The sequence below is a fragment of the Lepidochelys kempii genome, chromosome 15 (genome assembly GCF_965140285.1).
Source record: "Lepidochelys kempii isolate rLepKem1 chromosome 15, rLepKem1.hap1, whole genome shotgun sequence".
NCBI lineage: Eukaryota > Metazoa > Chordata > Testudines > Cheloniidae > Lepidochelys > Lepidochelys kempii.
The window spans coordinates 22,553,829-22,568,362 of record NC_136394.1 but is presented as its reverse complement, the minus strand read 5'-3'; the positions used below and the strand labels follow the sequence as shown (position 1 = coordinate 22,568,362).

At 39.0% G+C, this 14,534-nt stretch overlaps 1 protein-coding gene across 3 annotated transcripts in view; it reads right to left on the bottom strand.

Annotated features, from left to right (window-relative positions):
* SLC15A4 (solute carrier family 15 member 4) overlaps positions 1-14,534 on the bottom strand; it is a 49,728-nt gene that overhangs the window by 23,918 nt on the left and 11,276 nt on the right. For all 3 annotated transcript variants that reach the window (XR_012155155.2, XR_012155154.2, XM_073313585.2), the window contains exons 2-4: positions 11,377-11,672; positions 9,712-9,880; positions 7,926-8,003 (exon numbers count right to left, since the gene is read on the bottom strand). Coding sequence is in view for 1 of the 3 variants with exons in the window: in XM_073313585.2 (XP_073169686.1) it covers positions 7,926-8,003; positions 9,712-9,880; positions 11,377-11,672 (543 nt within the window). In the remaining 2 variants the exon portion in view is untranslated. The remainder of the gene's footprint in view (positions 1-7,925; positions 8,004-9,711; positions 9,881-11,376; positions 11,673-14,534) is intronic.

Below are 14,534 nucleotides of genomic sequence, written 5' to 3'. Positions count from 1 at the left end.
TTCACATCCATCTGTGTTGAGTTTTGGGAGTTTTCCCAGAAAGCAGTGCCCACTGGCGTTGCACAGGCAGCCTCTTGCAACATCCAATGTTCAGAACCAAGATTACAAGAGCCCCAACTGCCTCAGTTCCTTCTGCTAAATCCAGCAGTTCTGAGAGCAGAATTCAGAGGAAGAAAGAAAGGTGGACCAAGAGTGTGAATATGAAGAGAGACTCTCCAAAAGTCACCTGATCCATAAGTCACTGGAGTTCTGCTTTGAAAATGATGGCACAACATAGTTGCACATTTGAGCATAGTAGGAATGTTACCAAATGGAGTACCTCAGCTAACTAGACTGCTGGTTGTTTGCAGATAAAACTGAAAAAGAAGTTCCACTAATCAAACCTTTTCATACCTTTAAGACCATCAGGGTGCATAGTAATATAGTTGGCAGGCACTGTAATGCAAACATCTCAAACACTGAAGAGCCCAATCACAGAAGGCTGGTAAAATTTTTCTTGAGGGAGAGTGGCGGGCCTGAGCAGGGCTGTTGCCATTGGTGAGCAATGGCCCACCCACTTAGCACCCAGGCCCAGCCAAATCTGAGCACCAGAAGCAATGCTTAAACTGAGGGAGGTTGCAGAGGGTCGCAGACCCGGGGGGGGGGAAAAGGTATTTAAAGATTGAGCCAGGTTACGGAGAGGGGCAGTTTTATAGTAAAGCTGCTGCTGCCTCAGACCACTGTGCTCACGTCCACTTCCCCTTTAACACAGGTTCAGACACGGGCTCATGCCACCCACCTCCAGTTACTGTCTGCCTTCCCATTGGTGGACTGTTTGGGAGATGAGAGCAATGGGCAAGGCATACCTCTGCCAATGGGGAGGAAGTAAGCATAGCCAGGTGGCATGGGATGCAGCTGAACCTTGTGTCGATAGAAAACAGAGTGGAGCCCTTGGCCCGGGAGGAAGAACCCATGCACCAGGTTAAAACACAGAGGTTCAACCACCTCTGTCACTCATACAGGGGAGTGGGCATTAACCATAGCTTGATGGCTTAACAGTGAGCCCCTTCCCTGCTGGCATGACTGAAGAGTGGCTATGGCACTGCAACCTGGCACACAGGTTCCTTCTGCTCCTGGCCTCTGCCTCCACTCAATTCTCTAATGGACACAGGTTCCATCACATGGAGTTTGGACGGGGAGCAGAAGCCCATGTGTACCACTACTGAGATTTGGTCCAGCTGTCCCTCTGTCATGATAGCTGGCAAGGGGTTCTGGCTGGTAGACAGATTTGGGGAGACTAAGCCTCTATCTCTAGCCAGCTGCTGCCTACAGGCCCCATGCTGCAAGCCACCTGAGCATTCAACACCAATGAATTTAAATGGGAATGATTAGATTGTACTATCACTTCTAAACAGAGCCCCAATGAGTTTCAGACGGCTGACAGAGCCAGATTCGTCATATGAGCCATCACTGGATAGAACAAAAAAGGAATAACGGATAGAACGTCATGATCAGTGCTGCCTCCTTTTGAGGGAGGAACATTAGCATCTTAACATTTGTTTTCTGTGTGTGTCTTGGAACGTGCTTAATAGAAAAATCATTATCCTGCAGGAGCTTTCAAGCCATTAAGATCCAATCAATCACAGAACACCTGTCTGTTGAATGACTGATTGTGCAGCTAATGTCTGGTAAACAAATACACCAAGATGTGTCTATAACAGCAATCAAAGGCAATCTTAATGTCATATATGGTTGAAAGTGATTTAATGCAATTAAGTATTCCCTGCTTGTTTATTTTGCTTCCAAAGATGTGTTCCTGAGGCTGACTATAGGTTTATATTTCCTATTACTCAATTGTTTCTATTCTCTCCATGAGAAATATTTAGTAGCCAGGTCTGTAGATCTTCCATTAAAATTATGACTTTTCATAGTTGTCACAGCATAGTAGAAAGAGTATTTTACTAATATAATGCAAAATACAATTAAAATTCTACCAAGCTTTAAAATCAGTTCTATATGGGCAAACAGATATTCCATTAAGCACTAAGGAAATGTTCTTATGCAATTCCAAAAATAGCTTTAGACATATTCAACCTGACTACACTATTTCCACTATAAATACTATTCCAACTAGTAAAGTCCAAATGAAAATTTAGAGCATGTCCAAGCATCTAACGCCCCATCCAGTTTTTGTTAAAGGAGGACTCTAAAAGAATCTTTGTATATAAAGTCTCACAACTGTGCCAGCAACTGGGGCCAGTTCACATAAGTCTAGGAGCCATACATATGATTTGGACCCCTGGAAAGAAGATGCAACATCATTAAGTCCTTCTACCATACCTGTCCCAAACCAGTTGGGTTTGGGGAGAGGCTGTGTGCACAAGATAAATAACATCATTAACTAACTCAACTTTTGAGTGTTTGAAACCCAGTTGATTTTATGGCAGCTGCGACCGTGGCCTATGAGACCCACTTGAGATACACAATCTCTGCCACATCTGTCCAATTTAAAGATAATGTTTCAACCATCTGGGCTCTGTCTTCTGCAAGTTCTTTTCACTTCTGCTAAGCTGGACTGCTTCCTCTCATAACTCCGGAGACCTTTGTTAAGCTTGTTTCCAAAGGCTGCGGTCTTGTGTGATCTTCCCACTTGTCCACATCCATTTCTTTGAGGTCTTGCTTGCACACATCCTCAAAATGCAATTTTGGGCATCCTCTGGGTCTTTTTCCAGATGCCAGTTTGCTGTAGAGGATGTCCTTTGGGATGCGCCCATCACTCATTAAGCACACATGCCCAAGCCAGCAGAGGGGTCTCATTTGGAGGAGCGTTTGCATGCTGGGTATGCTGCCCCACTTGAGCGCCTCAGTGTTCGTGACTGTGTCTCTCCAGGAGACTCCAAAGATTCAACAAAGGCAACGCATATGAAAGCTGTTGAGCCTCTTTTCTGGATGAGAGTATATGGTCCATGTCTCACTCTCACACAAAAGTATGCTGATAACACATGCTTGATACACACTGGTATGTGTTCTGTCAGTTTGTTTTGCCATACCCTCTTGTTCAGTCTAGACATTGTTGTGGCAGCTTTTCCAATGGAGATGTTGAGTTCTGTTTCAAGTGAGAGATTGACTGCGACAGTCAACCCCAGGTATGTGAACTCATTCACCACTTCTGGTTCATAGTTGTTTAACTTGAGGAAGGATGCCTCCTCAACTCCTTTGCACATTATGTTCATCATTTTTAGGCTTATGGTAAGCCCAAAGTCTTGGCAGACTTTGGAAAAAACGTCCAGAAAGTTTTGAAGACACGCTTCAGTGTGGGTTGTCACTACTGTATCATCAGCAAAGAGGTGGTGTTGGATAAGGGCCTCCCGAGTCTTAGTTTTAGATCTAAGTCTTGCAAGAGTAAACTGCTTTCCATCAGATCTTGTGTGCAAGTAGATTCCCTCAGTTGAGGAACCAAAAGTTTGTTTCAATAGCAAGGAGAAGAAGATCCGAAACAGAGGTGGGGCAAGTACACAGCCTTGCTTAACTCTGCTACGAATCTGGAAAGCCTCAGAGACTGAGCAGTTGTATTGAACTGTGCTGTAAATGTTTTCATGGAAGGATAGAATTATGCTTAGAGCTTGGGGGGACAAGTAGTTACCTTAAAAATCAATTCAACAATTAACGTTTGAGGATTTTTTGTATTCCATATTACACTCTGTCTTCCAACTATTTCAAGACAATGATTCAAGTCTTTTGAATCCATGAACTGTTTTAAACTGTTGAATATTTCCAAACAGATCAAATTTGCAAGATTATAGTTAACGGGACCATCACATACTCTGGACTAAAAAACAAATCTTAAAAATTCTGCTGAACTGATCATCTTTTTGCTTGCCACTAGAGTCAGCAAGTGTGATCTAAAAGAAATGATTAAAAAAAATTTAAAACTTGATTTTTTAAATAGGTTTAATTTTTAAAATACGTTTGATATTAAAGTTGAAATCATCACCAGATTAAAATCATTTAATTTAAATACCAAAAATATTAAGCAATACATGTCTACTGCCAAGTTTTAAAGAAAGTCAAGGCACTGAATGGGTGGAAGTCACTCGTTAAGCACCTGACACCAGAATTTGTTGCGGAGCTAAATTAGCTTTTTGGCAGCAGCAGCCTCTTCGGCAGGCACAGAGGGAATATTTATTCAGTTACTCATTCATTTTAAGTTAAAAACCCAATTAAGAATTGGAAAAGGAAAAAGAAATTTCTTCCAATCTCTGAATAAAAAGTAGATGGGAAGTGGTGTGATCTACTAGTTCTAAAACTCTGAAGCTTATGGTGACCAAAAACAATCAGTTTAATTCACTAGCTACAGATATTTCCTTTATTAAATCAGTTAGCTTTAAATGCAAAATGTTTTGATAATTTTTTTCCTATGTATCCATCACTCAAGGCAGTTTTATTTAACAAAAAAGCATTTAAAATGTTTTTGTACATTTTAATTGAATCTGAATAACCACCCAAGTAGAGCTTGACACAAATCACAAGTAAAAAAGTTAGTCTATTTAACAGAAAATGGTGAAGGATGCATTTTGCAACACAATAAATGTAAGAATTGAGTTAAACTATATAATTGCTTATATAAATGTGAGTAGATATCATATATGCTTCTGGTTAGCAAAAGGTACTAAACTTAGCATGCTATATTTAGTTGCAAATCAATGTGTATTAATGGCTATCAAATAACGAGTAACAACCTCTCTCTCTGGAAAATAAAGAGTACAAATGCAAAACCTGATTGAAATCTATTTAATTCAAGGTTTCAAGACTATTTAAATCAAAATTTAAATCAGTGGCTTAAAATCACTGATTTAACTCAATCGACCCCATTCAGGAAAACTTTCACATGGGGGGGGGGGGAAATCAGCTGTGTATTTTGCGTGTAACCGACTTTTACTATCTCACCACAGCATTAACCAGTATCACAAAACTTAAAGATTGATTTGGATAATACAGTAAAAAAATGTAGGAAGTTTTTGGGCATTATTGAATTTGATAATGGACAACAGAACCAACAAGTATTGCCGGCACTGCTGTGTTTCACACAATTCAATCACAAGTTTTTTGGAGACTCACGGCTTCCCATTTCTACATATCAGGAGTTGGGAAATTGAGAGCATGCACATATTTTTACATATTCCACTACTTCCATATCAAGAAACTGCAATCTTTATCCTGTTCACTTTAGACAAACACTGTAATGCTTGCATTGGATGTTGTGTGCATCTAAGAAAAATGTAGATCTGATGAGCCGTGACTCAACTGCTTTTTTACTTGGCTACCGCAAATCATCATATCCTGATGGGTAAGAGCAAGTCTGATAGCTTTAAAAAAAAAAGACTATACATGTATACATTTTTAGAAATGTAGTGTTGTATGATGCCTCTCATATGACCCAAATAGAAAAAAAATGGAAAAAACCACAAACCTACTTTGAGATGGTTTTAAAATATACTTGCAGAATTATTTTTCAGATTGAAGCAGCAAAAGGGCTACAATGGAAGCACTGCAGAAAAGGGAGCTGACGTTCACTTATGGACTGGCTGGTAGAAGAACCATTTAAAATATCAAGACAGACACACTAGGATGATGTTCCACTATCCATTCTTCAAATTCCACATTATTAAACAAACACTAAATACAACTGAAGTTATTTTTAAAGCCAATTTAAAGTTATAACAAACAGTCTTATGGTATGAGTGGCATTTTAAACCATTTTCAACTAAAGCCAGTAATAGTCCTTCATTGCTTATTTGAACCAATTCAATTTCTGAACCTAACAGTCCGCTTACCAAAAAATAAAGGAGCCAAAGGCTAGAATAAGTTTCTGACTAACGTTTATTCCCAAAGCAGAAACACGCACACTTACAGTATTTTTAAAGTTACAGTGCATCTCTACAGTCACTAGGTTAGGGGTGTGTACACACAACCTTCTGTAATTTTTTAATGCATATTTATACGCATAATATTCTTTAGGGGCCTAAGCAGAGAAGTATCACACTGTGCTTTGTTTAAAAAGAACATTTACTGCAGTGTTCAGTCCACACTTCATTAATTTCCCCATGTCAGATAAAGGCACAGGCCTGTTTCATTAAGTCTTAGTCAAGTTAGAGGAAAACTATTCATTTTGTTCAGCCTAGCAATCAGTTAGCTCAAACATGACAGTTGTGAGACTTAATTAATATTTGAAAAAGCTCTAAAACGGTCTCATGAAAAAAAGATAGAAATGCAAGTAATATTAACAGAGGGCAAGAAGGGCTTCATAGAAAGAATAAAGTAAAACTTATTTGCTACTACCAGGGACCTGTAGTCAAGTTAAAATAAACTGTGCTCTATTTAAATGGACATCTCAAATGTGGCCCAAAGTTTGATTATGCTAAGTCTAAATTTAACAAACCTTGGACCAATGAAAACATTTCCATTTTTAAAAATGTCTATCAGAATTTTTAAATTAACATTCCCCTCCACTAACAAACTCAAACACAACAGCATTTAAAAACTGGAAGTGAAATTGACTTGACTTCCAGCATCCAAGTTAAGGGAAATTTAAAAATAAGCAGCAGAAAATTAGTGAACAGAATTTTAAAAATACCTTCACTTATCATCTAACATGTTATTATTAGTAACATAGCTGAGGAAAAAAATTTAAAATATAGATTTAAGTTGATTGCACCCCTTTAAGCATGCAGAAGTCTCAGAACACTTTCAATTTAATTTATTAACTGTATCGAATCAGGCAAACAGAAGCTATAGGTTGATGAAAAGTCTGTTTGATGCACCTAACCAATTTTACTTTCAGCTATGAGACCATTTTCTAAGACTTAAGAGAACCAAAATACACAGATGGCTTTCAAATTTAATGTTACTTTAATTTTACTTATGTGGTATTTTACAGTATACACATTTTTTATATTTGCATTTGTGAATAAAAACAATGAAAGCAATTTTGACCTATTCACATTACTAAATTTATGCCAGTGGTTTAATTTCAAAGGTATATTTAGTAAGCCTGGTAATTAATTTATACGGATAAACTTTTTGTGCAAAATGGAAATGATTATTTCAGTAACCACTTCATGTTAGACTTTGCAAGCTCTTCTTTGAAGTTGGTTCCATAACATCCTTCAATATGCTAGATTATCCACGTTACCTGCAATTACTGATTAATCAAGATAAAATGCAAATATAAGTAAGGGTATGTCTACACTGTAATTAAAAACCTGCGGTTGGCCCAACCCAGCTGACTCAGGCTAAGTGACTGTTTAATTGTGATGTAGAAGTTTGGGCTTGGGCCCAACTCCAAATGTCTATATTGCAATTAAGCAGCCCCAGAGCCCAAGCCCCATGAGCCCGAGTCAGCTAGCATGGGCCAGCTGTGGGTTTTTCATTGCAGTGCAGATGACCTGTGCTTCACTTTTAGCATGAGTTGTCCTACTGAGTTAGTGGGAATACTTGTCTGCAGTGTTCCCTCTAATTTATGTACATGTGTGGAATGAATTTTGTTATGTGCACCAACACCGATGTAATAGAATACCAACTGAAATGTATTAAATATTTGGATGTTAATCTTTTTAATCGCTTGACAGCCCTAATGGTTTCGTTTTGAAATATGCCTAAATGAACAAAACAACATGTATAAGATTAACTTAAATATAGGCATTTGTTAATAAAAAACAAGTGTAGTTACGTAAATTGCAATTCTACTGCTTAACATTAGGAAACACAAATTTCAACTTTGTACTGGAAAAGTGACACTACAATGAAGCTACCCTACAGACACCATTTAACCCCAACAAAAGAAATTAGTGTCCATATCATCACATTGGACCATTAGCTTAGCTCAGGGAGTTTCAACTGAACAAAAAACAAAACAAAAAAAACCCTCCACATTTTGGCCAACTTACCGTATGAATATGGGTGGTGACATTTGAAATTTCAGGGATTTTCAAATGTAGACTCTGCAAAACGTATGTAGTCTGCATCTAACATTAAGAAAAATTAGTTGACATTGTTACTTGATAAAGTCATACTCTGAAGTGAAACTACTTAAAATGTCAGTGACTCACAAGGATTGCATTTGAACGTACTAGACAGCTGTTCAAAACAAGGTTTTCTAGTGAGACCCTGCCACGTCTCTCCAGGCCCAGAATTGGAACTTAGTAAAAAGCACAAACTTTTAGACTTAAAGGCCAGAAGGGACCATCATGATCATCTAGTCTAACCTCCTGCACATTGCAGGCCACAGAATCTTGCCTACCCACTCCTGTAACAGACCCATAACCTCTGGCTGAGTTACTGAAGTCCTCAAATTGTGATTTAAAGTCTAAGTTACAGAGAATCCACCATTTACACTAGTTTAAACCTGCATGTGACCTGCACCCCATGCATTAGCAGAAGGAGGAAAAAAAAAACAAAAAAAAGCCAGGCTCTCTGCCAATTTGAGCCAGGGGAAAATTCCTTTCTGACCCCAAATATGGCAATCAGTTAGACTCTGAGCAAATACAAATTTCAGCTTTGTATGGAAAATTGACACTATGGTGAAGAAGTTTCCCTACAGACTCTATTTAATCCCATCAAAAACAATTAGTGTCCATATCATCACTTGTTACATTGGACCATTAGCTTAGATCAGACCCACCAGACACACACCTGGGAAAGAATTCTCTGTAGTAGCCTAGAGCCTTCCCCATCTAGTATCCCATCACCACTTGCAGATTGCCTACAGTGAGTGGCATGTAGCCAGTCTCATCTTACCATTCCCTCCATAAGCTTAGCAAATTCAGTCCTAAAGCCAAATCTTCTTGTACAAGACCTAATAGCAACAGAACCAGTCACAGGAATTTTTTTAAAAATAACTTTTACGTGGAAATTTTTAAAGCTCTAAACAGTCTTCTAAAGTGTTTGCAACCTAAGCTCTGCAGCATCCTGCCAACTTAGAGAAATACAGTGAAAGGCACTAAAATAAAGTAAAACTGACTAAACTGTTTTCACTGACAAAGATAAGTGAATTGGAAAAGGAAACAGTTTAATGTTGAAAAGTACATTAGATATTTACAAATTTTAGCTTTAAGACTCCAATTATCAGCTTAAAATACATATTTTGAAAATATTCTTAATATCCTTTTAGACCATTTATTCATCCCTCAACTTCAGAGGGAATTTTACATTCATGAAAGACACTACGTAGCAATTTACATTTAGATACAAGGGCATAGTGGTGAACTAATATACGTCACCCCATGACCATTTTGTTTAAAAAGTCAATGAGCCAGCAAACATTTTTGTCATTACTAAGCACTGGCTTGCTACATAATTTTAGTTACATTGTGCAAGCAAATATACATCTCTGAGAACTAGTTTGGGGTGAACCCCAAAACTAACGAGTGCATATTACATAAAAAAGTCAGCTAGTCCATAATAAAATACGACTAGGCAAAAACTTTTAGATTTCTAGCCTCTTAGAATTTTAGCCATTGACATTGCCAAACTATTCTATTTAACAAAAGCTTATGGAACATTTTCCCCATTTTTTTTTAAATGTTCCTTCAAAGTTGATGCAATTTTCAGAGAGGAATGAATTTTTACAACTTAGACTCCGAGCTGTGATTTAATGATAGCACCTACAGAGCTTCCAATTGCAGTACTGAGAATGTAAACTTATGGTCTTTATGATTGGTCAGAGTCACTCACCTGAAAATACACTGTCCAGTAAGGTATAAGAGCCAAAAAGACAGGGATAATCTTAACAAGGGCTTTCACATCTTCCACTTTATCTTCTCTGAATGGCCCTCCATGAGAGATCTTCGCCATCTCAAACAGGCTTTGCTTACGAGGATTCTGAAGTACTTCCTGGATTTCACTTTTGAAAATAAAGTTGAAGTTAATTCAAAAAATTCATGGACAACTTTGTATTGCTTTTTCATCAAAAAGGACCTTGTGCATTTCAGAAGTGGGAACAGAAGATACAGAAGAAAAAATATATCAGTCAAAGTGGATCAGAAAGGGACAAATTAAGCTAAGTATTCATTATAAAAGTTTACTAGACATATTCTGGTTTCAGAGTAGCAGCCGTGTTAGTCTATATCCACAAGTACTCTTTTCTTTTTTTGAGACATTCTAATCTTTCTTCGTCCACTGGGCATGACTAAGCATTAAAAAAATGCAACAGTTGAAAGTGATAACTGGTTTATTTACACCATCAGAAAATAAGTTATTCTAACTTATTTATGCACTTGACGAAGTGAACACATGAAATTCCATGCTGCACGAGGCACCTGAAACCCTTTGCCAACCTACAGTGGCTAGCTGAAGCCACCATTTCACGAGGACCTCAGTGTGTGGAAGACAGTAGCTCAAAGAGATTGTTAGAAATAGCAGTTATACAGCTCTGTTGCCTCATCAAGTCTGTTGGGATACGAAGGCAAATAAAAACCCTTCTAAAATCAAGATGAGCCCATGGAGAGAGCAAAGCACAAAAGAAAGATGGTTAATTAGTGCTCTGTGAAAAAATGTATTTAGCAAATGCTAGTCCAGAGCCTGAGGTGTGTCCAGATTCACTGGGAGTATGTCTATGCTACAGTGGCATAGCTACAGCGCTGCAACTGTGCACTGTAAAGTAGATGCTTCCTATATCAACAGAAGGGGGTTTTCCACTAATGTAGTTAAATCCACCCCACAGAGACGCGTGAGCTTGTATCCTTGTATTGACCTAGCCACATCACCATCAAGGACTAGGTCGACCTAACTATGGTGTTTGGGCACAAAATTTTTCATGACTTAGCTAGGTCTACACTAAAAAGTTATGTCAACTCAGTTACGTCCCTCAGGGGTCTGAAAAATCCACACCCTGAGTGACAGTTAAGCCAACCTAACCCCTGGTTTAGACAGTGTTAGGTTGATGTAAGAATTCTTTCGTCAACCCAGCTACCATCTCTTGGGAAGGTGGATTAACTACAGTGAAGGGAGAACCCCTTCTGTCACTGTAGTGAGTGTCTACACTGCAGCGCTACAGTGGGGCCGCTGCAGCATTGCTAGAGAGGACATAGCCTAAGCTATAGGTATAAACCAGGCTTGAAAGGAGAGAAACCACAGGCAAAATTTTGGAGTAGTGGAAGAACAGCAAGTCTGATTTTGCTGCACACAGGGACTAGATGGAAAACAAGGATATATTCTTTATTAGGACATATACACCCAAGCACTCAAAGATCTAAATGAAAGTTGAAGTCTAAAATGGTACAGAATAGACTAGAAAAAGAAGCAGCAGCCAGCCAGTCATACAACCATTAAGCAAAGCGGCTGAGACCTTAGTTGAAATTTGAAGTGAGTTAAGCCTGTACTGAAGAGTTCTTAACAAACCTATTAGTTCGGTGTTCCCTGGATCTCTTTCGTGAGCAACAAGAGTACGCCAGAATCTTAAACATGTCTGTGAAGGCACTGCCATCAGGTGGCTTTGTGATGAAGAAACTCTGACCACACAAAAATACCATGAACGAAATCCCAATGCAAACTGTTGGGATGATATATCCAATAACGAAGCTGACATTCTGCTGAATGTATGCAATGCCTCCCAGGGAGACAATAGCTCCCAAATTAATGCTCCAATAAAACCAATTAAAAAATCTTCTTGTGGCTTCTGGACCTCGGTCTTTGACCTGGAAGAGATTAAAAAATAAACAAGTCATTAGCTTTCTGAAAGGGCTGAAGCCTGTTTATTAGAATTCAGTCAACTCCAATACACACTCAAAAGTTAGGTTTAATTTATAGTCAAACTAAAATGACTAAAGTGTTCTAGGGTTAGTATGGTAGTTAATGAAGTCACACTGTACTGTAAAAAGAAAAGGAGTACTTGTGGCACCTTGGAGACTAACAAATTTATTTGAGCATAAATATGACCTTCCAACGAAGTTAGTACATATTCAACACATGGAAAGAAGAACTGTACCAGAGTGGACCTACTTTGCTCTTAGTTACAGTCATTACTTCCACAACATTAGTATCTCTTGGTTACAGTACATAGAATCATAGAATATTAGGGTTGGAAGAGACCTCAAGAGGTCATCTAGTCCATTCCCCTCCTCAAAGCAGGACCAACACCAACTAAATCATCCCAGTCAAGGGTTTGCCAAGCCGGGCCTTAAAAACCTCTCAGGAAGAAGATTCCACCACCTTCCTAGGTAGCCCATTCCAGTGCTTCACCACCCTCCTAATGAAATAGTGTTTCCTAATATCCAACCTAGATCCCGCCCACTGCAACTTGAAACCATTGCTTCTTGTTCTGTCATCTGCCACCACTGAGAACAGCCTACCTCCATCCTCTTCAGAACCTTGAAAGCTGCTATCAACTCTCCCCTCACTCTTCTCTTCTGTGGACTAAATTACCCCAGTTCCCTCAGCCTCTCCTCGTAAGTCATGTACCCCAGCCCCCTGATCATCTTCATTGCCCTCCGCTGGACTCTCTCCAATTTTCCACATCCCTTCTGTAGTGGGGGGACCAAAACTGGATGCAGTATTCCAGGGGTGGCCTCACCAGTGCTGAATAGAGGGGAATAATCACTTCCTTCGATCTGCTGGCAATGCTCCTACTAATACAGCCCAAAATGCCATTGGCCTTCTTGGCAACAAGGGCACACTGCAGACTCATATGCAGCTTCTCGTTTACTATAATCCCCAGGTCCTTTTCTGCAGAACTGCTGCTTAGCCAGTCAGTCCCCAGTCTGTAGCGGTACATCTCTAAACATGAATTCCTAAAATGAAACGTTCTGTCTGACAACTATGAAGTCCATGTAGGATTCAAAATGTTTATGTTTTACATTCTAAGAAGGCAGTTATAAGTTACCTAAGAATTTTATCATGCTCTAATATACATACTTTAGTTATTACATTTGATTATCTGAATTAAGTTCTCTTCTCTCAAATATTGCAAAGGTCAGCTGCAGAGATTTCAACAGCTTTCCCAAAAAAGGGGTCTATAGTTATAGGGAAAAAGTCTTAAGAGTAAGCAGCTGACTACTTGAAGAATAAGGCACAAACTTTAAATTTAAATATTATTCCTCTTGCAACCGTACTCTAACACAGCATTTTTATAAAATGAGTTTAGGTTTCAAGAGGTTTATCTTTATCACCAACAGGCCCCAACAAACTGAGTACAATATATATTTCCCCTTGTAGGACATAAAAACTGAACATAAATTATTCTTCTGCCAGAAGCTTTAACTGAACACCTCTATAGTCAAGCTTATGCTATTTTTTAGCTGTGCAATTCCCCCCAGTGCTCCTTATTCTATACTAAATACTATAAACAATAACTGCTTCTAGCTAAGTCATAGGAGCTCTGTATAACTCAGGACAGGATGCAGTTTACCAGAAGTTAAAATTTGGGGGAAAAAAAAAATCTTTATCTATCTTCCCTTTACTTAATGAATCAGCTACTCTGCAACAGAATCCACAGCATCCCATAACTCTTGTGGCTGCAACACTTAAGTCAGCACCCTGTAGCTGAAAATCAACTCAGAACCACTAATGAATCAGAGTAGCAGTCGTGTAAGTCTGTATTCGCAAAAAGAAAAGGAGTACTTGTGACACCTTAGAGACTAACCAATTTATTTGAGCATAAGCTTTCGTGAGCTACAGCTCACTTCATAGGAGCTGTAGCTCACGAAAGCTTATGCTCAAATAAATTGGTTAGTCTCTAAGGTGCCACTAGTACTCCTTTTCTTTTTACTAAGGAATCAGCATCAGATACCAGCTTAGTGGAGTCAGACGTCTTATGACTGAGAAGCAAAACTTATTTGCCTGGCACTCAAAAAGCTGGACGTACATGCCATGATATGCCATGAAAACCCAGCTATGTCTGGGGAAAACCCAGCTTTTTCTGCAGGAAAGAAGTTCTGTTGCTGGTACTGCTCTAGAGCTTCTGTATCCAAAGCAGTGAAAAGTACCTTTCAAAACCTTGTTTCCATTATTTGACTAGACTGCTGGAGGAGGAGGTGCAACAGTTAGTCTCACAAAGTTGCTGTGTGGACCATGGAAGATTGGAGGCCCCTTGCAGTTTCTACTTTTTCTTCAAATTTACATACGATAACTCTCTCAAAGAGAAGGTGTCTCCATAAAAGAAAGGGGATGGAAGCAGGCTTGCCCTGAGCTTCACGACAGTAGGCCATCAAGAGGATGCACTGTTATCAAGCTTTACATATATAAACTGGAGAGAGGTTATACAGGCAAACAAGCTTTATAGATGAGACCATGATTTCCACTCATTGATCAAATGCCAAGTCTCCCATGAAAAGGGAGACCCATAATCCATCTTTGTTGTTCTCTCTTTGTTGTTTAGACAAGGGCTTGACAAAAGAGAGGGAAACGATGGATGCTACAGTGAAATGTAGGCCATGGGCCAACAGATCAATGTGGAAAGTAATAGATACACTAGGTCAGAGAGGGCAGGAATACCTTGGAAGGGCCAAGGTACTTTGGTCTGTAAGAGAACAAAGAAAGAATAAGACTGAACTTTGATTGCT